This window comes from Corvus kubaryi, unplaced genomic scaffold (assembly GCF_017639235.1).
Source record: "Corvus kubaryi isolate FWS band 111438036 unplaced genomic scaffold, C.kubaryi_AGA036_p1.0 37308, whole genome shotgun sequence".
Lineage (NCBI taxonomy): Eukaryota > Metazoa > Chordata > Aves > Passeriformes > Corvidae > Corvus > Corvus kubaryi.
Genome location: NW_024581096.1, coordinates 14,682,525 through 14,708,042, shown reverse-complemented (window position 1 = coordinate 14,708,042; position 25,518 = coordinate 14,682,525). Strand labels below are relative to the sequence as shown.

General features: G+C 52.4%; 1 protein-coding gene across 8 annotated transcripts in view; it reads left to right on the top strand.

Annotated features, from left to right (window-relative positions):
- CNTFR (ciliary neurotrophic factor receptor) overlaps window positions 1–25,518 on the top strand; it is a 206,537-nt gene that overhangs the window by 162,524 nt on the left and 18,495 nt on the right. For 7 of the 8 annotated variants that reach the window (XM_042028689.1, XM_042028688.1, XM_042028695.1 and 4 more), the window contains 3 exons: window positions 14,066–14,236; window positions 20,080–20,197; window positions 20,985–21,151. In XM_042028689.1, the coding sequence (XP_041884623.1) occupies window positions 14,066–14,236; window positions 20,080–20,197; window positions 20,985–21,151 (456 nt within the window). The remainder of the gene's footprint in view (window positions 1–14,065; window positions 14,237–20,079; window positions 20,198–20,984; window positions 21,152–25,518) is intronic. The other variant, XM_042028691.1, reaches the window with a different exon arrangement.

The window sequence follows — 25,518 nt, the reverse complement described above, 5'->3', positions numbered from 1 at the left end:
CTTGGCTGCTTTCCAAAAGCAAATACTCATCCCTGAGGGGCACCTGGGGCCTCTATTTCTGTTCTGAAGAGGTGCAGTGAGGGAAACATCCTACTGCTTCAGGGCTGCAAAGTCCAAGGTTCCCAGTCAGGTGAGGGTGATAAGTGTTTTGCAAGGACCCTGGGCTGCCTTTGGCCCTAATTTTGCATCCTCTTTGGGACAGAGTAGGGAAAACCACTTGGGCTGCTCCTTACCCCCTGTTCTGACATTGGTGTACTGGATACTGATGTGCCTCTCCTCAGCAAACCAGAGTGGCCTTGCATCCTGGCCACCTTGCAGGCACAGTCAGGGTGGGAAGGGAGCTGAAAACCTCTCATACACTCAGAACAAGCAGGGATTCCCACTTCTCTTGTTCCTGCTGCATCTTCCCTTCTGCAGCCCAGCCCAGCTGTGTGTGACAGCTCCAGTGGTACTGAACCACTCCAGGGGCTTGCACACAGCTCCCAGTGGGAGCTGGGATGAAATTCAGCCTGGGTGACATGGGGCTCCCCTGCTGTCTGCAACCATGAGCATCCCATCGTGTTGCAGAGATGGAAATCCTGCTCTGGGCACCAATCCATCCCAATGGATGGGAAAGGGCCAAGGTAGCATTGTCTCAAGGAAGCAGCTTGCAGTTCAGAGGACCTGGTGTGTGCAGATGCAGGTCTGTGCCTTTCCTGTCTTCTGGGTTCCTATGCTTTTACAGCAGATGTTGCTTCTCCTGCCGTTTCAAGTTCTTTCCCACTTTTATTCTGCAGACAGGTTGGAGAGGCAGCACAAGTGCTTCAGCCATATTCTGGGCATCTCCTTCATCCTGGTGAGGCGAAGGCATTGGAGATGGCTTGGCAGCAGTGAATACCCAGCAAGTCTGTGTCTATTTGTGAAGTTTAGAGAGCCTCATGCTGGTGGTACATGCCCAGGGCATGGGCGTGCAGCAGGACAGGAGATGTGTGAGGAGGCTCTTTCCCTAGGGAAGTGTGCCCATCACTGTACCCTCCATACTCCTCTCACAGCATCCTCTCCACCAGCATTCTGCCTTGCTGAAACCTGTCCATCACTGCCTTGCAGCCCTGAGCAATTTGTTACTATAGCTACATTTTTCCATGTGGGAAGAGCTCAGATCTCTGCCAGGGTGAGGTCTCCCTCTCATTCTTTGTGGCTGGAAGGGAAGGACAGGGCTTAGCCTGGAGGCCAGGCACTGAAGACTGTGCCATGGGAATACTGTGATGGCAGGACTCAGGACATAGTGGTGTGATGGTGCAACCTGTCCAGGAGTCCCTTGGTGTCTTACAAACACTGAAACTCTGAAAAGTCCCTGGGAAGAGAGGGGTGGATGGTGTAGGTTTGTAGTGAGCCAGCCTAACACCACAGTGTATTTCCCTCCTGCTCCCTGAAGGGTGGCAATTGGAGAAGGAGTTAGCAGGAGCCCCCACTGCACTGGGAGATGCTAATCTTCAGATTCCTTAGTGGTTTTCCCGGAAAGAAGAAATGAATGGGATTTGCTATTCACTGGCAACTTTGGAAAAATGCCCTGGAAGTCAGAGCCAGATGAAAATTTTTGTTGTATATTGTTTGAGAGTTGAGCACTTGTGGTCAAGATTTTGCTCATTTTATTTTGGTCTGATGAGGTTTTTAATTAAATCATAGGGAGCTCCAAAAGGAAAAGCACTGAAAACTCAACCTTTCATTTAAAATCACCAGAAGCAAAAAAACCCTGCTGTTGTTGTCCTGTTTCTGTTGTGAACAAACAGGCTGCAAAGCAGCCACAGATGTCTGAAAGCCTTTGGCATATTCAGATCTGTGGTGTTCCCCAGGGCAAGGTGCTGGGAGGACAGTTTGCTTTGTACCCATTTGGGTGGTCCCTTGGTGCAGACAGGCCCTGTCTGCAGTGGCTGGGGAGGTGGTGGGTCTCTCACTGTGGGTGGGTGAGAAAATGCTGTTCTGAGCCCCCTGGGGCTGGTGTGGCTGCAGAGCTAACAGAGCAGAGCAAGGGCTTACCAAACCCTGAGACACAAGGGTGGGAAGGAGACAGGTAAATGAGTCCATTGGCACTGGAACTGTGAACCTCTGCCTCTTTCCATGCTTCCCATGCCAGGACTACCATCACTCTGCCCAGAATTTGGGCCTTTCCCTGTGTCAAATCCTGGCCATATAGTTCCTGAGGTCAAGTAAACATCCTAACCTTGCTTGGGTGCTTCATACTGAAAGATGCCATACGGCATCTACATCTGCAGAGGGAGGGCATTCTGTGGACTCTGATGACCTCCAGAAGTGGATTGTGCCTGTGTTATCTCCCTCCCCATGAGCAGCCCAGTCCCTGTCTCTTAAAACTTGTTTTAACCAGCCTTTTTTCTCCTTGGGGCTGGGATAACATTGCTGTTCACAGCTGAAGGCCCTCCTGCCTCCATGGTAATCATCTAGGGCTGCACCAGGAAAAGCAGATAATTAAATTCAGGCCCTTGCTTTTCCCCCATCAAGCAGATGCAGCTTGATGGCAGTCCTGCAGAGACTTTATTTGGGACAGGGGGCAGAAATTTCAGTCTTGAACTTCCCCATAGCAGCTGCTACTATGTGTCCTCTGAGGCGGGGACCTGCTTCCCCCTACCCGGCCATGCCTCGCTGGCTTATCATTTTCAATCCTATCAGAAACAAAACTGCTGCTGCTTAATGCTTCATTACAGGCTGTTATGTGTCTCCTGCACTGCCCAGGAGAGCTGCAAGGAGGGCTCTGACTCTATTTAATAACTGTTTCATGGCTCCTAATTGACAGATAAAAACGCTACTAACTCAGTTTCATCGAACATAAACCATGGGCAGGAGCAGCGGTGCCCTTCTGGAGCCAGGGTGGCAGCACGAGTTCTGATCCATTATTTTGACATGGGAAATCCATAATGTGCCCATATGCCATCACAACGATGGGTTTACACCTCACTTTTTCCACCTGTTGTTGGTTTTGGCTTTTGCAGCCTAGGGGGAGCTGTTGGGGAGGGATTTGGGGAAGGGTGGCCAGGGAAGACAGAGGAAGTGAGATGGTGGTTGGTGCTTTATTTTGGGGGGCCATTCCCACAGGGGTCTGCAGCACCCCTGGCACGGTGCTTGGCAGTGAGGATTGGCTTTGCAGCATGTGCCCATGGGGGATCCATGTGTGGTCACCTCAGGACTGTGCCTCATCCTGGCAGGTCCCCAGCCCCAGGTTTGTCACGCTGCGGTTGTCAGGCTGAGCCATGCTTGTACCCAAAAATTTCATCTATGGTAGAAAAGGACTTATATGTGTTCAGATGAAATGGGTAAGGATTTGTTATTTTAATTTGGAGATGCTGGTAAATCAGGGTGTTTCTTTGTGCCCTGTGTGGTTAGCAGGACTGCATCAGAGCCTGGGGGGTTCCCCTGCCTCTTTTTGCTGGTGTAGGTGACCAGGTGACCCAGACTTCTTCCATGCTCTGCGCTGAGAAACTCCAGACAGAGAAACCCCTACTCTCTCCAGCAACAGTAATGATAAATGTTGGGATTCAAAAGCCACATGCTGGACCTCAAACCTGCTATTCAACCCATGCACTCTGGGATTTGCCTTATCAGATCCCACATGGGGCTGGCACTTAAAAAAAAGTCTTTTGGAAATTAGATTTCTCAGGGCTTTCTCCTCCCATCACAATGTCTGGAAACTTAAATACCAGCTGGGAGTCCCATAGGTATTTGTGACTGCTGCTGGGGTTGAATTGCACCTGGGGTGGGAGCAGCCTCTCTCCCAGGTATGGGCAGAGGCGGAGTTGCAGAGAAGTGTTGAGGGCTCATAGCTCTGTGCAGAGCAAAGCAAAGCTGACCTCCACTGAAGGCATGCTGAGAGGATGAGAGGTTATTAGTAGTGAGCGCTTCAGGGATAACACAGAAGATATTGATTTAAATAAAAATCACCATAACAGCAGCTCTAACAGTACCCTGTTGGTCACTTGGAGGAGAATCAGAGGCAGCGGAGCTGGCACACTCAGAGCACTTCCTAGCTGGAAATATCATACTGGAGAGAGCCAGGACTGCTGCCCGTGCTCCTGAGCAGGGACAGGGACAGGGAAGCAGGCACTGTGCCACGATGTGCAGCGCACACTGGGATGCCTAAAGAACATCACTGTGGTGAGGTGAGAGGCTGGACCCACCGTGACCCACAAGGGCACGCGGTACTGTTTGCAGCTCTGCTGGGAGCCACAATGCCGGGACATGGATATCCATGATCTCAGCCAGCTGCACAGCCTCCGTGGAGGTCAGATTCCCATGGTGTGAGTCAGCTGCATTCCTCCTCAGGGTCATCGAACTGTGCTGGGCTTCAGTGGCCTCGGCTGTCTCCTGCCCCGACGCTTTCAGTGATTAACTGCACTGGGGATGCTCGGTTTGGGTGGACAACACAAAGGCTAAGGGTCTCAGGTCAGCTGGGGACAGCTTCAGCTGCTCGTCCATGGGAGAGGAGAGGAGCAGAGCAGTTTCTTGGCCACCCCTCATACCAGGAGTTCTTTTATCAATGGGGTGTGAAGGGGTGATGAAATGCTACCAACTGTCTCCATAGACAGCTAATCCATTGGTATGGATTTGTTGTTAGGGAATCCGGCAGGCCTGTGCAGTTCCTTGTCGCTGGCTGTAGCTCTCTGCCATGGGTACAGCCATCTGCAACCCCAGCTGCCCTCATCACAACATGGAGCTGTGTCATCATGTGCTATCAGCAAACGGAGATGCGATGAGAGATAACAGCCAAGCTGTCATGATAGAAAAGGTCTCAGCACGTAACAGAACAGTTTCTCCACTCCAGGGATTTTTGTATGTGGAGTTTTTAGTGTGTTTCCTCCTGATCTGTGTGCTTCCATGAGAACAGGGCATTTTGCAGAGGAAATCTCCCATGCCCTTCAGCTTTCCCATCGAATATGGGCAGACCATCTGCTGGACCTGCTGCACAGACAGCATGGGCTGCACCAAGATGGATCCACATTACCAGATCTCGTCACTTGCTGCTCAAGGGAATTCAAACCACCTGGAGCAGCCCCTCCCTCTGGGAGGACACAGCTTCTGTGGGGCCAGCTCGCAGCCTGGTTCTGGCATCCAGCAGCATGTGTAAGGCTCCATCCAGCACATTCATGGATTAGAGTCAGTGAATGGAGACACCTGCCCATCCTGGATCCAGCCCTGATCCAGCCCACTGGGCTGTCCTGGGAGCATTACACACCTGATCAGCATCTCTCTGAGGACAAGGCAAGATGAGCAAACTCACCTGCTTGGAATGGCTGATGGAAGTGGTCAGGTGCCAGGAGCTGTGGCTGGGAGCTCCCCATTGCCTTGTGTGGTACCACAGTCTCTGCTTGCACTCAGACTCTGCACCAAGACAGTCACTCTGGTTTAATGTCCCTGTAAATGACATGTGTGGGGCTTTTTTCCAAATCAGCGCAACCTTCTTGTAGATGTGAAGCTTCCAGTGCAGTGCTGCAGCCCTTCACCATCACCCCTGTGCTCTGCACAGCCCCTCAAGGAGCTTATATTTACACGGAAAACCCCACAGGGGACAAAACTAACGGAGATGCAGCACAGTCAAAATCCAGCTGTCTGAGGCTGCATAAGCCTTGCTGTCAGTGAGTCCCAGCCAGTGGTAGTATGAACACGGTGTCAGACAGCATCTGCAACAGGGATAAAGATATTTCCAGCCCTCTTAGAGGCAAGTTTACAATGCTGGGATTCTCTCCAGCTAAACCACTTGGGTTCAGATTTTCACTAACCCACCTAATTTCCTCATTTTTCTTAATCTCCCAGCAAAAATTGAACCACTGGCTGCTTTGACCAGCTCCTTGCCTGGAATTATATGACTAACTTCTGGCCACTGGTGGTCATGGGCTGGCTTGTCCTAGGAGGAGGGCAGTAGAGAGTAAAAGAGGGGTAATAGAGAGTAAAATTGCAACGAAAGTGCTTTGGCCAAGCAAGCAACTTTGTCGCCAAGCATTACAAGGTGATTGACCCCAATATCTTTGTGCCATGGGAAAGAAAAGGCAGATGTGTGCACCCCCTGCAGCATCCCTGTGATGTGGGATGTGAGGAAGGTGAGGGCGCCCAAGGCTGCTGCCTGCCCTGCTGTGTGGCCCCTGCAGGGCAGGATACTGCCCTGAATAGATGCCTTTTTGAAGGGCAGCAGAACTGCAAGGAAAGCTTTCGGCCCTGATATAAAGACTTCCAATGGCAGGGAATCCTCTTGAGCCTTTGTGAGCTCTTCCAGGTATTAAAAACCTTCACCATTTTTTATGCATTTTTGTCAGGCACTGATCTCTTCTCTGTGGTGACAGTGACAGGACCTGAGGGAATGGCCTGAAGTTGTGTCAGGGAAGGTTTAGGTTGGATAATCACCCCAGAGGGTGGTTGGGCACTGGAACAGGCTCCCCAGGGAAGTGGTCACAGCACCAAACCTGACAGAGTTCTAGAAGCATTTGGACAATGCTCTCAGGCACATGGTGGGATTCTTGGGGCTATCCTGTGCAGAGCCAAGAGCAGGATTTGATGGTCCTTGTGGGTCCCTTCCAACTCAGCACATTCTGTGATTCTGTGAAAACACTGCAGACAGGTGTGTACCCCATTTAAAGGACAGATTCAGTCTGCCTTCCCCAGGTCTCTGTCTGTCCCCACCAAGCATGGCAAGAATGGAGACAGACTGCTTGGCCCAACCAGTTCCTTTCCAGGTGGCTAAAGATAGATAAAGGCAACTGAGAGCATCAGTCCAGCCCTTCAGAGAGGTGACTATCCAGCTCTCCATGGCATTCCTGCAAAGTTTCTCAGGCTTGGCTCCCATCAGGCTGGCATCTCTCCTGACTCAGGGCTTGGGGAGGGAAAGATCTGCCCTGCACATCTCTCCATTATTCAGTCTTCTAAATCCTGCCTTGACAGACATTCCACATCTTGAAAGACTTTTGGCCATGTTAGAGCCAACATCCCCATCCTGTAAACCCTCAGCTCAGGAGGAGCTCAGGTGGTTTTCCTTACCGAGATCTATTGGTAGCTTTATTTTTAATAGCACATACGTGACGTGGACTGGGATAGACCACTCCAGCTCTGGCTGGCACATTATAAATCTCAGAAAAAAAAAAATGCAAAGGGCCAGGAGGCTGGGGGGGTGAAAAAAAAGCAGAAGAAAGAGACTGTTTTCCCAGAACCCAAAAGCAGACAGGCGTGGGGAGCGGGAAAGGCAGGGTTGTACGGCTCGCTGGGGCAGAGTGTGCAGTTGTTTATACTGGAAATGAGTTTCTGTTTATTGCAAGCTATGGTGGGGAGACCACAAAGTGAATGTAAAACAAAATGGGAAGGGTGTGGGAAAAGTCAGGGGAGGGGGAGCGGGTGCCTTTGACAAACTCCAGAAGTCACGTCCAGTAATAAATCAAGCCGGGATCTGTCCCAGGACACAGGACCCAGAACATCTGCTTGGGCTGCAGGGAAGCCGTGCAGGCGAGTAGGGATCTCCCAGCCTTGCCTGGGGCCAGGTAGGAGATGGGCTTGGGCATCTCAGCCACCCAGGGATGCTGAGCCCAGCAGTGCTCAAATGCCTGCAGAGGTGACTGAGCACTTGGGGTTCACCAGGAAACTGCACTCCGGGCTGAGGGATTTAACAGGCATCCTCAGTCAGCCTTTCCATCCTCAGCCAGCCTCTCCATCCTCAGTAGCTGTCCCTTGACTGCTCTGTGCCTCCATTTCCCTGTGAGATGACTGACTGTAAGGTGACTGTAAGGTTGCACAGGATGCCTTTCTCCCATTTATCGCTTTTCCCAAGCCTTGCAGCAAATACTACATGGGCAGGCAACTCCTGCACCGGTTCAGAGCTGGGGCATGGTGTAGGTGCCACCAGGAAGGAAAGTCCCCTGCCCAGTTCCGAGGCAGCAGGAATTAGTGCGTTAACAGGGCTGCTGGTGAAATGAGAGACAAATCTCACAATAACTCCGCGGGGCCAGCAACGCATTCATTCTGTGTACAGACTTTGAAGGTATTAAGTGCTAAGGATTTTGGTTTGACATCTGAATCCAGCTGCATTGTTGTGAGAAGCCCTTGCAGGTTATTGCTCCAGACCAAACTTCCATAAATAATCTATTGCCTTGGGTGTAGTGCTTCGGAAGGGGTGGTGAATGTTTGTTTTGCTGATTCAAGCATTCCCCTCCTCTTCTTCCTTTTCCTCTTCCTTGGAAAATGGATCCTATTAACCACTGCAGATGACACAGCACATGCCAACATATTTGCAACCCATTTGGCTCACAGTGACGGCCGCTTTCGAGCTGCAATTTAAGGGTCCAAGTGAAGCATCAGCATGGGGGTGAAACAAAGTGCATCTGCCCAGTGGGTCCTGGCCCAGTTCTTGCTTTTCCACCCCATATTAGTGCAGAAAGGAGGATGGACAGCCAGTGAGATGTATGTGTGAGTTATGACCTCAAAAGTCATTTGAGTTTCACTGTGCTGGGCCATGGTTGAGCTGCTCTGCCATAAAGCCATGGTTGCTGCTGTGGGATCTGCTCTCCAGAAATGCAAACAACTTTCTGGGCATGGGGCAGGTACTGATGCAATGCTTCTAGCAACTCCCTGAGGCAGAAAAACCCCAAATCTTCCCGTGCTGGATCCTGGCCCGGTTCAGCCTCATGTCACCGCTGGAAAGGACCGAAACTTTGGCAGCATCACAGCATTTCCCCACTTATTCCAGGCCTGTTGCCTTCCTTCCTGTACTGCTGGTGACTTACACACCATGGGACAGACCTAAATGCATTGGCATTAACCCAGTCAGAGCTGTTTTTTCTGCTCCAGTAGAGGATGGCAAGCTATCAGGTAAACCCAGACTGCTCTGCCCTGTCTGGTTTTGCCAGTACATCCTTGCAGCTCTCATCTGCAGCCAAGCCCTGGCTCTCAGACCTGTCCCAGCTGCTCACCTCATCTCAGAAGGATTCTGAGCCATCTGTGTGCATCGAGAGGAGAGTCCCTGTTGCAGGAGGCATTTGCAGTGTGCTCCTGGTCCATGATAGGGAAATGGGGCTCACTCACAGACACTACAGCACTCTTATGCTGCTGGCGAGGTCCAGACCACAGGGCTTGCTCTTCACCTGTAATTTTCTGTGCAACGCTTCAGAGAGCACAGCAAAATCCTTCAGTGACTCTAATAACATTTCTCTCCAAAGCTCTAGGGTATTTCCCCCCCCATCCCTGTGAAGTCACGCTTCAGGTCTGCTGAAATCCTAGCAAATGCCTCCTAAAATCCCCTGGAGCCCCTGCAACAGTTTATGGAGAGTCCAGGACTGTTTGACCTTGGAGAGGGTGAGAAAGGGAGGGGAAGAAGGAGCAGTCGTAGGCTTCCCTGCCAAACTACTTGATCCATTGCTGAGCCTCTTGCAGAGACCACAACACAGCCGGAAATCAGTCCCAGACCATCAGTGGGGTATCTGGGCACAGTGCCTTCCTCTCTCCTCTGCCCCAGGTCTCCCGAGCATCTCCTGCTGTGCTGGGCAGTGCCACTGCATGAACAGTCTGGTGTGTTTTCCCCAAAGAAGCAGCAGGGCCCCAACTACCTGTGCATGGCGCCCATCCCAGCATCCTGTCTCCCTCATCCTGCCCAGAAAAGGTTTGTGAACATCTGGGTGACAGCTCCTTCCTTGCCGTGGTCCTTGGAGTGTGCAAGAGGGTTGCCCACGCTGGGAGAGCTCAGTGTTGGGCATTCCCACCATTCCTCAGGAAATAATTAAAACACTGATAACAATATTTTCATATGGCAATAAGTGCTTGTTATTTCTTCTTTGTTGTAAGCAAGTCAGAGAATGCCTGACAGGCTGCTGTCCTCCATGAGGAGGGAGAGGCTGTGCTGAGCATCCAGGTTATCGCTGTCAGGGCAGACGTGGCAACAAGGCTGCTCTTGCCGCTGATCCGGTGCTGATGCTCTCAGGGAAGGTGTGTTTGCTTCTGGGGTTTCATTGTTAAAAGACCATCGATAAATTACAGGGAGTCCAGAGGAAAATTGATTAAAGAATTAAAAGATACCGTATGACCTAAAGGGGAGATTAAGGGAATTTAGTGAGGTGCTTGCTGCGGTGCGGAGCTGCGGGGAGCAGAAAGGGAACAAAATGGAAACAACCTTGCGAAGGTGGTGATTAGAGCAGGTGGAAACAGGCGCTGTGAGTAACTGAATTGGTTTGTGCCTCACGTTTTGTTTTGCAAATGCTAGGCTCTCACACACGGTGAGAGCTTGAGCTGCTGGAGATGCCCTGGCTGCACATGCCACAAACATCCCCTGGGGTTTGCCCTCTGCTGCTTGGGGGGATTTAAGCATCAAGCCAGGATTTGAGGAAGATGAGCATCATTTTCATAAAGCAAAGGGCCTTTTCTTAGCTCAATTTCTTTACGGATGGGTGGGATAATGGGACCTCCCTTGAAGCCAGCTGAGTAAGGATGCAGCTATTACTTCCAAATGCAGTGTTAGTCTGGAGTTGTGTGACTTACATCATCCCAAGGACCCCATTGCCTTAAGAAAAGAATGAGGCCAGGGTCTGATTCAGACCTGAGGATAAAAAACCAGACATTAGTAAAGAGAGCAGTGGTACTGAGCAGTGCTGTTAGCTGAGCTGAGCAGTGCTGTTAGCTGAGCTGGTATGGCAGCCCAATGCCTCCAGAAATGTAACACTCCTCTGGTTTTCATCTGCTTGAAGGACACATTTTGGGTGAGCTGCAGAGACTGATGCTCTTCCTGCCTCCACCCCAAAGTACCAACAGCACAGGAGAGGGTTTCGGCTTGAGCTAGGACACCCCTACTCAGTATTTTCTGACTGGTATTTTCTCAAAGCCAGAGAGTGAGTAGCTAAGGACTGGTGTGGAGACCTCATTTCCTATGATCAGTTAGGCATCTTCCCAAATGTCTGTCACTAATGGGCTATCATCATCCCTGAGCAGCCAGAATAGCACCACAAACCGGAGCCACCCCCTGTGGTGTCCATCTCAGCTCCATCCCCACTATGGCCCAGTGCTGTGATTTTTCCAGGGTGTATTATGCAGAAGCACATGTGGGATGGGCCAGGTGGCTTCTATGGATATACCAAAGGAGGCTGGCTGCTGCTGGGAGGACTCACACATGTTTGGGGTGGGAACAGCATGGGGGGAAGCTCCTTTTGTGTCAGTTCTCTACACCCAACTCCAGCATTTCCTTTGGCTCCAGCCCAGCTGTTTTTGCAAGGTGCCTGCAGTTGGTTTCCCAGCAGGACTGCGACAATGACATGGAGCTGGGCAAAGCCACCAGCATTACAGGGGACAGGGCTCTCACATACTCACAGCATGGCCCCTGGGGCTGAGGGACAGGCACAGGGTGCAGATCAGCCCCAGGAGCAGAGTAGCATCTCACCAGGAGATCAAGTGGGGCAGAAGGGCAGCCCCAAGGATGTGAGTTGCTGACCGGGGGATGCTGAGCCTGCATGAGCAAACCCAAATGCAACCAGGATGGCCAAACACAGGATGAGCAAATGGCTCCTCTGCCTGTGCACTGTGTGGTACAGATGCCCACTATTAAGCCCCCTGTCCTGACTGAATCTGAGGTAAAGCATCAGTACAGGCTCAAGGACACCATGAGGTCTGCCTTGTGAGGGGGTAGAAGAACAGACTGCAACATACTCCCCAGCAGAACATGTGGGTGAAAGGAGAGGGTGGTTTTCAATAAATGCTGAAGGGAAGGAACTTTTCATGCAAAAGCCAGTGCTAGCGCGAGAAGAAAGTGGGTAGGGGATATGTCTGCTTACTAACCACTCCCATCAGCTCCTCCCGCCCAGACAGGAGAAGCCCAGAAATATCCTTCTCTCCTGCAGAGAGTCAGAAATCTCTTACTTCTTCCTCTCCATTCCCCGTGGGGAGAGAGGCCTCTCTGTCAGCAGGTACCTCCCTCACTGGGGAAGAGGAGAGCAGAGAAGGGGATGTATCTAGACTGCATGTCAAGGCGGATGAAGAGAGAAGGAGGCATTTTTGGAGAGCCACTGCCTGTTAGAGGCAACCCACTCTCCCCCGCTGGTTGATTGGTGGTAATATTCGTGGCTAGCTCGTTGCTCAGTGCATGACAAAGTGCTTATAGCTTCCCTCCAGAGGCTCCTCCTGGATAAGTATACAACTTCTAGGAGTTCTGGTGGGACAGCTTTGCCAAGGATACATGGCTGTTGATGGTCCCAGTTGTGTTTGATCACACCTGGTATTTTCCCTGTCTTCTCCATCTGCAGAGAAGATGGATTGCTTTCTTGCAGCCATTAAATAAGGAGATGGAGGGGGCAGGGGCATTGCATGGTGTAGGTTGTGCAGGGAATTTCTGCCTGCAGCTGGGAAAAGAGGGAGAAGGAAGTTCTGAGTTCTCTTCTCCACACAGTGCAAGGCAGGGCACCCTTGGGGTCCTCAATACCTGAAGAACCCCTGCACAACCAAAACAAGGAAGCCACAGCCCTCCCTCTCAGCAGACAGGGATGTTTCCTCTCTATGGCTTTTCCAGCTGAGCTCCTGGAGGAGATTGTCAGGAGTCTGCAGGCTGCTCTGGTCAAGCCTTTTTTCAAGGAGAACCAGCTACTTCTCTGTAGAGACCAGGGCTGTGATGTGCTCCCAAGTGCACCGACCACAAGCTCCTCGGGGTGTGGAGCAGTTACTGGGGAACCCGTGTGTTATAAAGAACATTTCCCTCCTGGATTGCCTTGGCACAGTGCATCCAGCCCCATGTCGAGGAGAATAGTCCCCTGGAAGGAGAAATTATTTTGGCAGGGACTGGAAAATCCCACATAATTCATGCCCTTCATCCTTCCCAGCCATTTTACAAGAGACAGGCCCAGCATTTGGGTGGGAGCTGCAGGGGCATGAATCTCTCCTCTCCAAATCCCAGCTGTGGAAAGCCCTGTGAATGTGCAAAAACTGAGAGCACATCAGCCCCCTGCTCCCCTTTCCCTGCCGTCTGCCCATGGCAGACTGGCATTCTGGGATGCTCCAGCCCTGAGCTGTGGGCAGGGATATGCTCTCCTTCCCCAGACCCTCCTAAGGCCCCGTTTGCCGGCACTTTTCCCTCGGTTGCTGCACACTCCCTTACCCCAGACCGCTCTCCAGGTCTCCAGGAGCTGGACGGGGGCCCGGCACAGTCAATCCCAGAGCAGCCGGTAACGAGGTTTGGTCATTACTGCCCGGGGCTATGTGCGAACCAGTGACCTGGCTCTGAAATGGTTTATGTTACATGCAAATCCCCTCGCAGAGGTGTTGGGGGAGGAAAGCCGGCCTCGCCGTGAACTCCCTGGGCTGAAGAGGAAACCCCAGCGCTGCAGAGAACTTCCCATGCCCGGCGCGCTGCCGTGCTGCCGCATCCCGCCTTGCCGGGGTACCCATCCCAGGGGTACCACACCGAGCACCGCGGCCCCGGCCCCGCTCCAGGACTGGCGGTGCTACTGTTATACACAAAACAATAATCAGCTGCCGTAACAAGGATGCAGAGTAGCTGAGCTGGCTTCCCTGCTGTTGTGCCGGCTCCAAGTGGAAACAGCTGCATTTGGTTTGGTTAAATGTTTTATTTACTCACAATTATCCCAGATAACAGGTTTTTCATTCGTTTGTTCAATATTTAATATTGTTTCAGAGCAAAGCTGCTCTTTGGTTTCTGGTGGAGGACCGGAGGGTCAGAAGGGACTTTCTGCTGTGGTGTGGGGTGAAGTGAAGGGTGGTGTCGTCCAGCATCCCTGCTGCGCATCATTCCCTAAGGCAACCAGCCTAGAATGCTGCCCCACGGGAATAAAGTCACCTCCAGGAGCACAGCTGGGCTTGGGGTGCTGATGTGCTCAGCAGGATGGGCATTTCCCTGGGACAGCAATGCTGCCAAACACCAGCGCTGCTGGAGGGAATGGGAACAAGAAGGTCTATGCATTTCAGGATGCCAGATGGCTTCTCCTGCCTAAATAACCTTGCTGTAGCATCCTGCACCTTGGGGAGCACCTCCAGCAAAGGCTGCCAATCCAGACAGCCAGCCCACCTCATGCCAGGGTTGCCAGAGCCCCTCTGCTCTTGCTCTTTCCTCTCACAGATCAAGGCCGTGAGGTTTGCTTGATAATTTTCTGGAGGCTGAAGAATGATCAGGTTTCAGGAGCACTTCTGCTATGCTGGAAAAAAGCACTGCCTCATGCAGTGCAAGATGGAGCAAACTCCAGGGAGCCTGTGATCACACTGGGAGCTTGCCCTGCCACTTTGGCCGAAGGTGGGATGCTGGACTTTCTCTTCTCTTTTCTCTTCTCTTCTCTTCTCTTCTCTTCTCTTCTCTTCTCTTCTCTTCTCGTAATGCCTTGCCCAAAAATTTACAGCATTGCCTCTTGCCATGCTCACTGAATTTTCTGCAAGGGAAATGAGAAAATCCATAGCTTGGTTTATGAGCCCCAATCAGTGTAAAACAGGGCCTTTTAGAAATTTATCTGTTGCTGAGTCCACCTTTTTCTCCAGCACCTTCTTGGGGAATAAATTCTTTCTCTTTGAGGCTGGGGAGATGGCTCTTAGGTGGCAGCAGGGTCAGGGGACTTTGGTTACAGCTGCAGGTGTCCCTGGCCCATTTTGGGAGCTACCAGGGAGGTGCTGCAGTGTTGGGTATGAGGGCTGGGCTAGGTGCTGGCTGGATGTGGGCAACTCTGGTGTTCAGCTGGTATACTCATGCTCCAGAGGGATATATCTTCAGTGTCTAATTTCAAGGAAAAGGAATGTTCTCCTGAAAATGTCCACTTGATAAGCTTAGGGTGGCTTAGACTGAAAGGGAGAGACATAAAACCTGTCTCCACCACTTGCCCAGGTCACCCAGGAGGTCAGTGAGGAACAAACCCACGACACCCTGTGCCCCTGCACCCCTGAGTTCCCTTAATTCTCTCTCAAATGAATTTTGCTGAATTAATTAAAGAACAAACAAATAAACCAACAGCAAAACAAAACAAAAAAACCCCAGCAAATCAAACAAACAACTTCCTTTGTCCTTCTTGAAGAAGTGGTGGTTATGAGCATGATGTTCCCAGAACACAGGGAGCATCACCTGCCTATGTACCCCCACATTCCTTCCTCTGCACCCCTTCTCATCCTCACACTTATCCAAGAACAGACGGTCAAGGGGAATCAGAGCAAATTCAAAGCTTCACCTCCCTGCCTTTCTCCAGCAACAAAACACAGTTGTACCCAAACATTTGGGTCTGTGGAAGGGACCATCCCCAGCCACAGCCACACTGCACTCCAGCACAGGTGGCACATGGCAGACGGATGCTCCCCTGATCCACCTGGCAGCAGAAATATGATTTATTCATCATTGCTTTCTTTGTTGTTTCCTCCCAGCCTCTCATACACAAACAGGCTTTTAGAAAAGCAGCATTGGATAAATAATACATCGTGCTGGCAGCCAGCATATGCATAACAAAAGCATCTGTGTAGAAGCGTGTGTGGACGTGCGGGGTCTGCTGCTCTTGTGCCCACATGCTCAGTGCTGGCATCTTCTGCCCAGGTGGATTCCTGTTGTGCTGTCCAAGCCTCTGCAGCTTTGCTTTTGGTCACTTGGGTGTTTTTTTAAAGTATTGGTACATACCCACCACCTGTGGTGTGAAAAAAATCGTCGGGTGATGATCTGGTCCTGCCGCATGCACTGGGGTGCAAACAGCAGGAGTTTGGCTGCACAGCAGCATTGTTTGTGGGGTTGTCCCCCCATATGGGGCAGCAGGGCAGTCCTGCCCGTGTGCAGGCAGGCTGTGTCACAGCTATACCTCTAGCACAAGCACATGCTGCTGTCATGGACCCTGGAGTCTTTGCTGGCCCAAGACTGAGATGATGAGTTATGCAGGTGACCCCAAAAGCACACTACGGGCTCATTATCCCCCATCAGCCCAATGCCTGAATGTGCCCCGAGTGCACCAGAAAAAATACCTCCTACAGAAGTGTTTGAGAGGCCTCTTAAAACTTTTATTGGCGCTATTTTTTGTATCCCTCCACCTGTGAAGCAAGGCATCTTTAGTACGTTCAGCCCTCAGCAGGAGAGGAAAATTATAACTGATCCGTTTCAGAAACCTCTAAAAGTGACCTAAAATAACTTTTCTATATATAAAAGTGTCATGATTTTAATGTCCATTATCTCATGACCTAGCAGAGCTAGGAAAAGCTCTTGTAGATCATTTTTAGTGGTTTCCAGAATGGATTGGTCACACTTTTCCCCTGCACAGTGGGACTGAGGGTACAAGGATGACTGGGCTTTAGAGATGAGGAAGGGAACAAAAATCTGTGTCTGTGCTGGTGTATCCAGAGCTGTTTCATCCTCAAGGACTGCTTGTGGTGCTGTCCCCAGCTGAGCAGAAGTGCTGGAGCTGGCCAAGTGACAGCTGTTTCCAACAAGATGGAGAGACAGAGTTAAATGAGTGCAAAGCATGGTGGGAAAGCCAACTCCTTCCCTGCCACTGGTCTTTTCAGGGGTCTGCAGAGATGATGACCCTGGCACCAGCTTTCACTGCTATGGCAGCCCCAGATTTTGCTGGAGCATCTCATGGCTTGTGAGCCATGGGCCCAGATGGGATGTGCTCAGCTCTGAGCTCAGCTCTGAGCCTTTCTTCACCTCACCCAGAGCTTTTCCAGCGAGGCTGGTTGCAACCCAAGCCTCTGGGAATCTGCCAGAGCCAGGCATTAAACATGCTGGGTTTTCAGAGAGGACATCAGCAGAGCACATGGGAGAAGTGGCTCCCTGCCATGCGAGAGGTTAATAGACAGATTAGAGAGGGCAGGCGCTGTTTGTGGCAAAAGGAAAAGAGCTCTGCCTTTACAGAGTTCAGCAGCTCCATGAAGCGACAGGGATGTAAATATTTGCCAGAATTAGGGAGGCTATGTGCAGGAGCCCAGGGAGAACTGCCCAAGTAGCTCAACATGTCGTTTGGGCTGGTTTTGATGTGGGGCGGGTGCTGAGAGCTGGATGTCATCTGAGGGAGGATGGAGAAGGTTGGAGCAGGACACCCCACACCCAGAAGCACTGCCCAAAACCTCAGGGCAGAAAAAGCCTTTAATGCTGCTCCCTGATGGCTTTGTTTTCCTCCACTGCCTTTCTTGCTCTCTCTGTCGGCCTGATGGGCTGGCCCACCTCCAAAGACAGCATTACAGAGCGCCGGATCGATTGGAGCCTGCAATTTTATTTGCTGTCTTTAAGAGCCTTTGATGGGCAGCATGAGCTGTGCCAGTGAGTGCCTTTCCTGGGAGAGAAGGGGAGAGGATCGAGGTTGCAGGCTACCATCTTCCGCAGGGAGATGAGGACCCTGCCACCAGCTTGGAGAAGACACCATGGTCGGGTGGGCAAAGAGAGGCCTCCTGATGCAGCAAGGCAGCTGAGAAGGGGTTTGTAGCCCTCTCCTTTGGTGCCTGGAAGTGGTGGCCATGATCACCCGTGTGCTGCCATGGTCACAGCCCCACATGGCACACTGCACTGGCCCCACATTCTGCCATAGGGTGAACTTTCTGCCCATCAAGGTGGAAAGTGGGGGAGCTGCCTGACAACTCCTTCCCAGGACGCTTGTGGCTCTGGCACTGACAGCTCTCTGAAGGGATGGAGGTTGCAGGAGTGTCGCTGTGGGACAGCTTGTGTTTGCCTGGAAATAGAGGGCAGAGGCTGGGGTGAGACAGGCTTCATACAGCAGCATCCCTTCAGAGGATCATTTTGTCCCCCTTCCCCAGTCTCTGCTTCCACCTCTGGCTTGCTGAAAGAGGGTGAGAGGTGGAGCGTGCTGGACACAAAGGGTTGGGGTTGCAGTTGGGGTCCAGCCTTGAAGCAGAGGACCGGATTCTCACGGCATTCAATGCTGTGGAAATGGGGCATCTTCAAAGGCTGCTGCAGAGTGCGGATGGAAGCGGGAGACAGCATGGGCAGCCCGCCCTCCTTCTCCCAGCAAAACGAACCTGGAGGAGTGAGCCCGCCCCAGCCTCCTCAGAGGAGGAATTAGCAGACATCACAAAGAGCCAGATCCGGCGCGATACTGGAGACAATGGAGATAAATTATCCTCAGATGGACTAATCGTGGCGCATGGCAGTGCAGCTTCTGGGGCCGTGCAGGTGGGGAGGGGGTGGGGGGGGCGCCTTGCAGGACTTCAGGAACGCTCGAAAAAACCCCGCCTGCTTCTGCCCGGCTTCCCGGTTCCGAGCGGGACAGCTGAGCACAAGCAGCAAAGTGGGCGAGCCGCCTACGGTGGCATCCCCAGTGTCCCCAGCACCCCCAAGCAGTTTTTCCAGCCCCATCCCGGTTTGCCGGGTGCCGAGGAGGTGCTGTTAGCCCACAGTGCCACCACGCGGTCACCCGGCACCCAGAGGCTGTCCCCAAGCCCCCTGCACCCCTTCAGCCCCTCCGGGACACCTCCCGACCCCCCATTGCACCCCGCAAAGGGCAATGCTGCGTTTGCTCCTGCCTCGCCCAGGGGAGGCAGGGAAGGGGTTAAAGAGCCTGCGGGGAGGAGGAAGAGGATGGAGCTGTAGCAAGGATCAGTCCCTTGTCTCTGGCTTTGCGATCAGCCATTCTGTTTTGATGTGGAGGGTCTGCTTGAATAATTTAACCGGGAGGCTCATTAACCAGGCTCTGGCCTTCGTCTGTCGGCTGAAGGCTGAAACAGCCATTAGGAGGAACACTCGGAGCGGAGCGGCACAGCCTTCCCTCCCGCCGGCCCCTCTGTTCCCTCTCCCTCTGCTCCTTGCTCCCTGCTCCCTGGCTGTGCTGCACTTGGCTCCCTTATCAATTGAGGGTGCGCAAACCCTGTGCCTCAGTTTCCCCTCTGTGGTAGACTCTGTAGACTCTGTAGGCTCCAGTCGCAGCTGTAGCTCATTGCATCCCCTCAGATGTGCCCCCGAGTGCGTCATGCCAGTGACACCTGGGCTGTGGGGCTGAAGAGATGCTGAGGCTCCCAGGTCTGCTCAGTTTGTTTCAAACCCCCTGCCTGGAGAGAAGAGCATATCCTGGGATATTCCCAGTGGATGGATGGGGGTGAGGATTAACAAAGGAAGGGAAAGAGGGAACACCACAGGTTCACACGGCCTTTCCAAGGGGAATCCTAGTGTACATCCAGCCCAGGGAGTGTATTTTATGGCAAGGCACTCTGCTAGGGTGCTGCTCTTAGCAATCAATGCAAGTTCCTGGGTATAAAGTAGAGTTGACTTTGGTGTCAGATCAGGTAAGAATTTTACCAACAAGGGCAAAATTTATCAGCTAAAAGGTATCACATCTCATTCTTCGCATGCACTGTCCCTCAGCCTTTTGCAGAGTTTTCCTGCAGCTCTGGCTATGCTCCTGCAAAGAGCAGAGTGCACTGCACATATGTCCAGGAAAGACAAGTGCAGTGTGAACACTTCACTGGGTTAAAAATCCTCTTCTGCCTCTAACCTTTAGGATCAGCTGACGAGGCCAGAGGAAGGCTGCTCCCGCTGGATGCTCTCATCCTGTCTCCTGTTTCCTCTATGTCTCTTTGGAGGCGAGGCCCTGGGATGGGATGTTCTGCCCCATGCCAAAAGCGTTAACACTGTTAGTCCTCCTGCAGAGCTGGATTTTCTCAGCTGGTTTCACATTGTTCCTCCCCATCTTGCCAGTGGTCCTTCTTCCTCCCTTTGGTGACCTCTGATCATTTGGAGGATGATCCCCTCAGTAAGTTTATCACCCTCCAGGGATGTGGCAGAGATAGCTGTGAGAAGTGTAGATTAATGGGGTCAAGAGAGCAACACCTCCTCCTCATCACCAACATCTCTGTCACAGCCTTGAAGACAATTTTCCCTGGTACCTGCAAACCCTCTCTGTCACTCCATCCCTCATTAGAGGCAGTGAGCTGCCTGAGGAGAAGGTGAGCTTTGCTCAGCCCAGCCCAAAGCAAGGTGTCATGGATGACCTCAACAGAAGACATGGGACAAAAACCCCCCAGATACTTCCAGCAGTATAAACACAGGCCAGGCTCCCCTTGCAAACTCTCCCCTCCCAAGCAGGCAGCAGCTGGGAGTGGAGGGTCATCCCCTTGCTCAGAACATGGCAATGACCCCACCTCAGCAGGTAGTTACTCTTTCTCTTTCCCTGGCAGCCCCGCCGAAGGAGCCAGTGCTGATGTGCCGATCCAACAACTACCCAAAGGGTTTCTACTGCAGCTGGCACCTGCCCACTCCTACCTACATCCCCAACACATTCAACATCTCTGTCATGTAAGTCTCTGGGAAGAAAGGGTGCAATGGGGTGAGTTTCAGTCCCTGCAGCCTGCAGTAGGTCTCAAGTAGAGCCACGAAGTCTTGGGGCAGTGGGTCCGACCTGTGCTGAGCATATGGTATAGGTGTCCCAAAAATGATGGGCCCGGGGGAGGATGTTCCAGGGACACACAAACTGGAAGTTTCAATTTCCCTAGAGGGGACCAGGAAGATCCCCATCTCCCAGGTGTCCTTTCCTTGCTTCCCAAGACCATCCTCTCTGCACCAGTTGTCTGTAGTGGATGTTGTGCCCACTGTTTTTTGGCACATTTGGCGCATCCATGCTCTTTTCTGCAGTAAGCTGGTTGTGGTCGGGCAGCAGCAGTGTCTCTCACATAGAACTGGCCATGGCATGGCATCATTCCCTACCCTGAGCCCAAGTCTTGGCACAGCCCTTATACAGGCTGGTGCCATGCCTTACCTTCCGGGTCTTGTGTCACTATCAGAAAGGAGACCTTGTTTCTCTCGTGGGAGGGGCAGACACAAACCCGACCCCAGCAGGGTCCCACTCTTTCCTTGGGGCCAGCATGAGGACATTCACTGAAGCCTCTGTGTAGGGTTGGGATAAAACCTCATACGCAGGAGCCCACACAATTCCCTGTCAGGAGAAAGCAGCCCTTTGGCCACAGCAGGGGCTGGTGCATGGGGACCATTGGCGTAGTGGGGATAGAGCTGCACAATCTGCCTCCTTCCTCCAGCAGCTTGGGTGCATCCACAGGTAACAGCTCTTCTCACCTCTGCTTTCCAGACACGGCACGAAAGACATGGTCTGTGAGAAAGATGCCGTTCCCAAAAACAGGTGTCACATCAGATACCTCCAGCTCTTCTCGACAGTGAAGTACAAGGTGACTCTGACAGTCACGAATGCTCTGGGCAAAAACTTCACCACTCTCACCTTTGACGAGTTCGCCATAGGTAACTTCCATGGCAGCAAGTGGCCTCTCCAGGGCGGTGTTGGGGTTGGCTTGCTCTGCAAACAGTGTCATCCATCTGAGAGGTGGGGCTGGGAAGGGACTGGTTCTCCAAGTGGAGATTCTGCCTATCCATGGAGACGGGGTCTAAGCCACTCTGGCATCCTCCCTGTGCCCCTCTCATTCTCATCGCCCTGCTGGCACCTGAGCATCCCGGGGGAGCCAGGCAGGATGCCCACAGGCAGCCTCCATGCTGGTCACATCAGTGGCCTGGGGCCATGCATGGTCCGACCCCCAGTGGTCCAGATCGCCCATGGTAGCTGAGTTTCTCCCTGTTTGGGATGCTGGGGAAACAGCTGCCATGTGTCAGGGCAGAGAGCTGTGAAAATTGTGTGGTCCAAATGGCGTTGCCATTCTTACCCCTCAGAGTGTCCCTAAAGAGAGAGAGGTTTGGTATTTGTGCTGGAAGCAGAGCCATGGGAATTAGGACTGGAAGAGAAATTAAAATGTCCCATTACCTTCCCTTCATCATTAGTTAGGATAAAGCTCTCCTATTGTCAAGTTCCCCCAGTCCTTACCTAATATGCTCCTAAAAACCCTATTCCTCCTTCTGCACCCCTTCACTGCCCCATCAGGACAGCAGAGGCTGTGCCACATAGGGCAGGGAGCAGCAGGCCCTGTGGCCTGGGGTGTCCGTGTCTCAGGCTGTGCCACGGGGATGCTTCCCAACCATGTCCAGACTCACGGCCAAGATGTTCCTCTGACTGTGAAGGGCAGGCATGAACCAAGAAATCCAGTGCCAAACACAGCAAAGCAGGGAACTTTTGCCATCATCCAAAGCCGGATTACAGCTGGTGCTGTGACATCCTCAAAGAACAGGAAAAATAGGAGAGAATGGAGTTCAGGAATACGCTGAAAAACAATTTGCTGGCTGCATGTGGCAATTACTGAACCAGAAAAACAAATAAGTGAATCACTGAAGTGCAGCCAGTGGTTGGGCTTTGCCTCCAATGTGCTACGCATCCCAGCATGGAGAAGCTGGAAGTGCTGGAGTGCAGTAAGAGGAGCTCCACTGCTATACGAGATTTTCCCTTTGTACTCCAAATCCTGGAAAATACCAAACAAAGCACCAGCTCTGAACAGAGCAGGGAAACAATTTTGGAGCAGGGACTGTCCTGCCATGTGTCTGCAGCCGTGGTCCATACCTGAAGCTTGTGTTCATCAGTGCATCAGGAATGCTGATAACAAGGCAGGGAGCTTAGCAGGGAAGTGGTGGAATTTCAGTCACTCGGGTGCCTTTAAATGGAAATTGTTGTGTTTGTGGAAGATACACTCCTTAAAAATGAAGGTGACCTCCAGCCTGCATGGCCCAGGACAGCAATTAAGCTACATTTTCCAAGTTCCTTGCATTCCCTCCTGCAGGAGTTCAGGGCACCCTTTTGTAACATCTGTATCCCACCCATGCCCTGCCTGGCTTCCCAAACATCTGGTCCTCCATCCAGCACTCAAGGGCAGCTCCCCCGGGGAAGCACACCCAGCTGCAAGCCTCGGGCATCCCAACACCAGCACAAAGCTGGATCCAGCCCCACAGTTTGAACTTGGCCCAGGTCAGAGGAGCGGTGAGCAGAGACCAGCGCTGCCCCAGGCCAGCCCATAGCAAGGGTGCTGCCTCTTACATGAGTGCCTGGAAGGGTGCAGAGGGCCTGGACACGTGTCAGCAGTTGCCATGAGAGGTCAGACCACCCAGCATCACCTGGCTCCAGGGTGGCACCTGGGGAAGGGGTGATGGGCTGATGCCGATAGGAAGGGCCGTGTCCTGCACCAGCCCACTTCCATAACCACTTCAGTGTCCAGTGGCCTTAAAATCTCCGTATTCTGTATGACTGTGAAATTCTCCTCCTCAGGACTTGGCACGGGTGCCATGCACCAGTGGCACAGCCAGGGTGGTGACAGCGTGCTGAAGCAGTCAGTCACAGGCTTAGCAGATCATTAGAGCCTCTGCTGCTGCTGAACAACAGCCACCTACCCCGAGTGGAGCTTCTCCTCGTGCCATCCTGGTGTTAAAACGAGTGCCCTGCATTGCTGCATTTTGCCACACAGTTTTGCCCCAGGTTGCCTGCAGTCCCCATGGAAGCTTCAGTGTCTCTTCCAGCTGCCTTCTCTGCAGGTGCAATCCAGGACTGTGTCCCAGTGTGGGGGGCGCTGGAGGTGTGGATCTAGCATCCAGTAGGTCCTCTGGGGATCTCAGCTGGCCTGATGATCTCTCGTCTTGGAGGTTTTGCTGGGTTTTCCTTTGCTAGATGAAGGGTGGAAAGCCTATGGCTCAGGGCAAAGCTGCCGCTTCAGCTCATTGGAAAAATGCTGAGTGGGAACATCGCAACATCTGCACACATCCTGCTACAATGAAGAGACAGTGTCAGCCAGGACCTGTGTGATGCTTCTCCTGGAATCCCTGGGCCATGGTTGTCAGAGCCTGCCTTGTGTTTTCCCCTTAGCCTAGAGGAAAACATGATACATTCTGCATGGAGGTTAAAGTGCAGCCATGTAGCCCTGATCTCCTGCCCTGCTGAGGACAGAGTAACCCAGAGCCAAGGACAAAGCAGTGCAGGGCAAGGAAGCTCTCCCTCCCAGCACCATCTGAGCCAGGAGAAGACCCTCAGCTGGGTCAGACCACCCACCCAGCCTGGGCAAGCACAAAAAGCCCTCCTGGGAAGGAGTGATCTCCTTTGGTTTTGCTTTTTCACTCCTTCCTCCGTCCCTGGAGCCCCCAGCAGAAAATCCCTTCCCCAGCCGCTCTGAAGATGGTCTCTAATTGAGTGGAAAATGACTGGTACTTTCTTTTGCTGTCCTGAGCACATGCCTTGCTGGCGGTCGTGCCGTGCTGGTTATTAGCAGCCGCTGCGAAGGGTCACTCTGCATTGTCATTTTCAATGATGACTGGAAAAGCTTTTCCGGCCCTCTGGCCCCCATCTCCCACTGGCAGCAGATCCGGACTGCCTTCCTCCTCATCTTGCTCCTGGAAATTGTTTCCATAATTACATCTTCTGCAAAAGTATTGATATTAATAAAGGTGAGGGGGAGGAGGTCCTGCAGAGCCCTACGGACATCAGGGCTCCAGCCCCAGGGAGGAGGTGGAAAAGGGACTGTAGGGGAGGGACCTGGAGGCAGAGGAAGATGCCAGGGAGGAGTGAGATGGTGTGTCAGGAGCTGCCACCTCCTTCATGATGGCTGGCGCAGCATGGGGACATTTTTGGCCAGGACACAACACCACCTTCCTCACTTGTGTTTCAGCCCAAGAGCTGCTTTTTGCATCCCCCAGGAAAGCCGGGACACCACCACCCCACAGGAACACCGGCATCCTGCCTCAGCACCTTTCTGCTCATATGATCCTGGGGGAAAACATGAGAAGACGCACAGCAGTAAAAGGAGGAAGGAAGCCTTGGATGGGGCCTTGCAGGTGTGGATGCCTTTCCCAAATCTGCTGCCCAACCCTTGTGTGACCTTGGGAAGGTCATCTGATCCTTCCAACTCCAGCTCTGGCGCGATGATGCAGAGCATCTCAGAGAGGCTGCATGATGCCCATGTCTGTATGAAATTCGGAGTCTTTGAACACAGGTATACAGTTGCCTAAGCAGAAGGTCAGTTCAATTCATACTACTTAGGGAGGCAGAATTAAATTACCTGGACTGACATTTGGCTAAGACATGGAGTTTAATATCCCTCTGCTCATGGAAAATGCCAGGGGATATTTAATGGCCACAAGGGATCCATTTTAGTGCTCGCTGGAGAGACGGGATGGGCGACGGGCCTCTCCATGCCACAGGGTCCCAGCTGCCTTTCTGAACTGCCAGATTCATTTTGAGACATGTCTGACAACAGCCAGGGGCGATGGATAGCTAAAGACTCGCAGTTAAGCATGAGCGTGCAGCGCCTTAAGGAGAAGCTCCTCTCTGATGCTCTTCTTGCACTTCAAGCCCTTGCTTAGACACAGGAGCCAAAAACCAAGTGGGAAGAGCTGCGAGTAGCCTCCTGGCCAAGTCCCCTTCCCAGGAATGTCTGATGATGCTCCCTCAGCTCTGCAGGATAATATTACATCTGGTTTTATAGCCGCTTAACCAGTACTCAGCCTAATGCCCATCATCCATTATTATTATTACTATTACTGCTTTTATTATGTTACTGCCTGCAGGCCCTCGGTGAGGACAGGGCTCTATTATGCTGGCTGATGTACAGCCAGACAGCCCCTGCCTCACCATGTGCAGGCTGAATGGAGGCAGACAAAGGCTGGGGAAGGAGGAGCACTCATTCCTGTCTGCAGGACATAAAGGACTCCTTCAAGGTCATATAGAAACCGGGGAGCTGGACACAAGG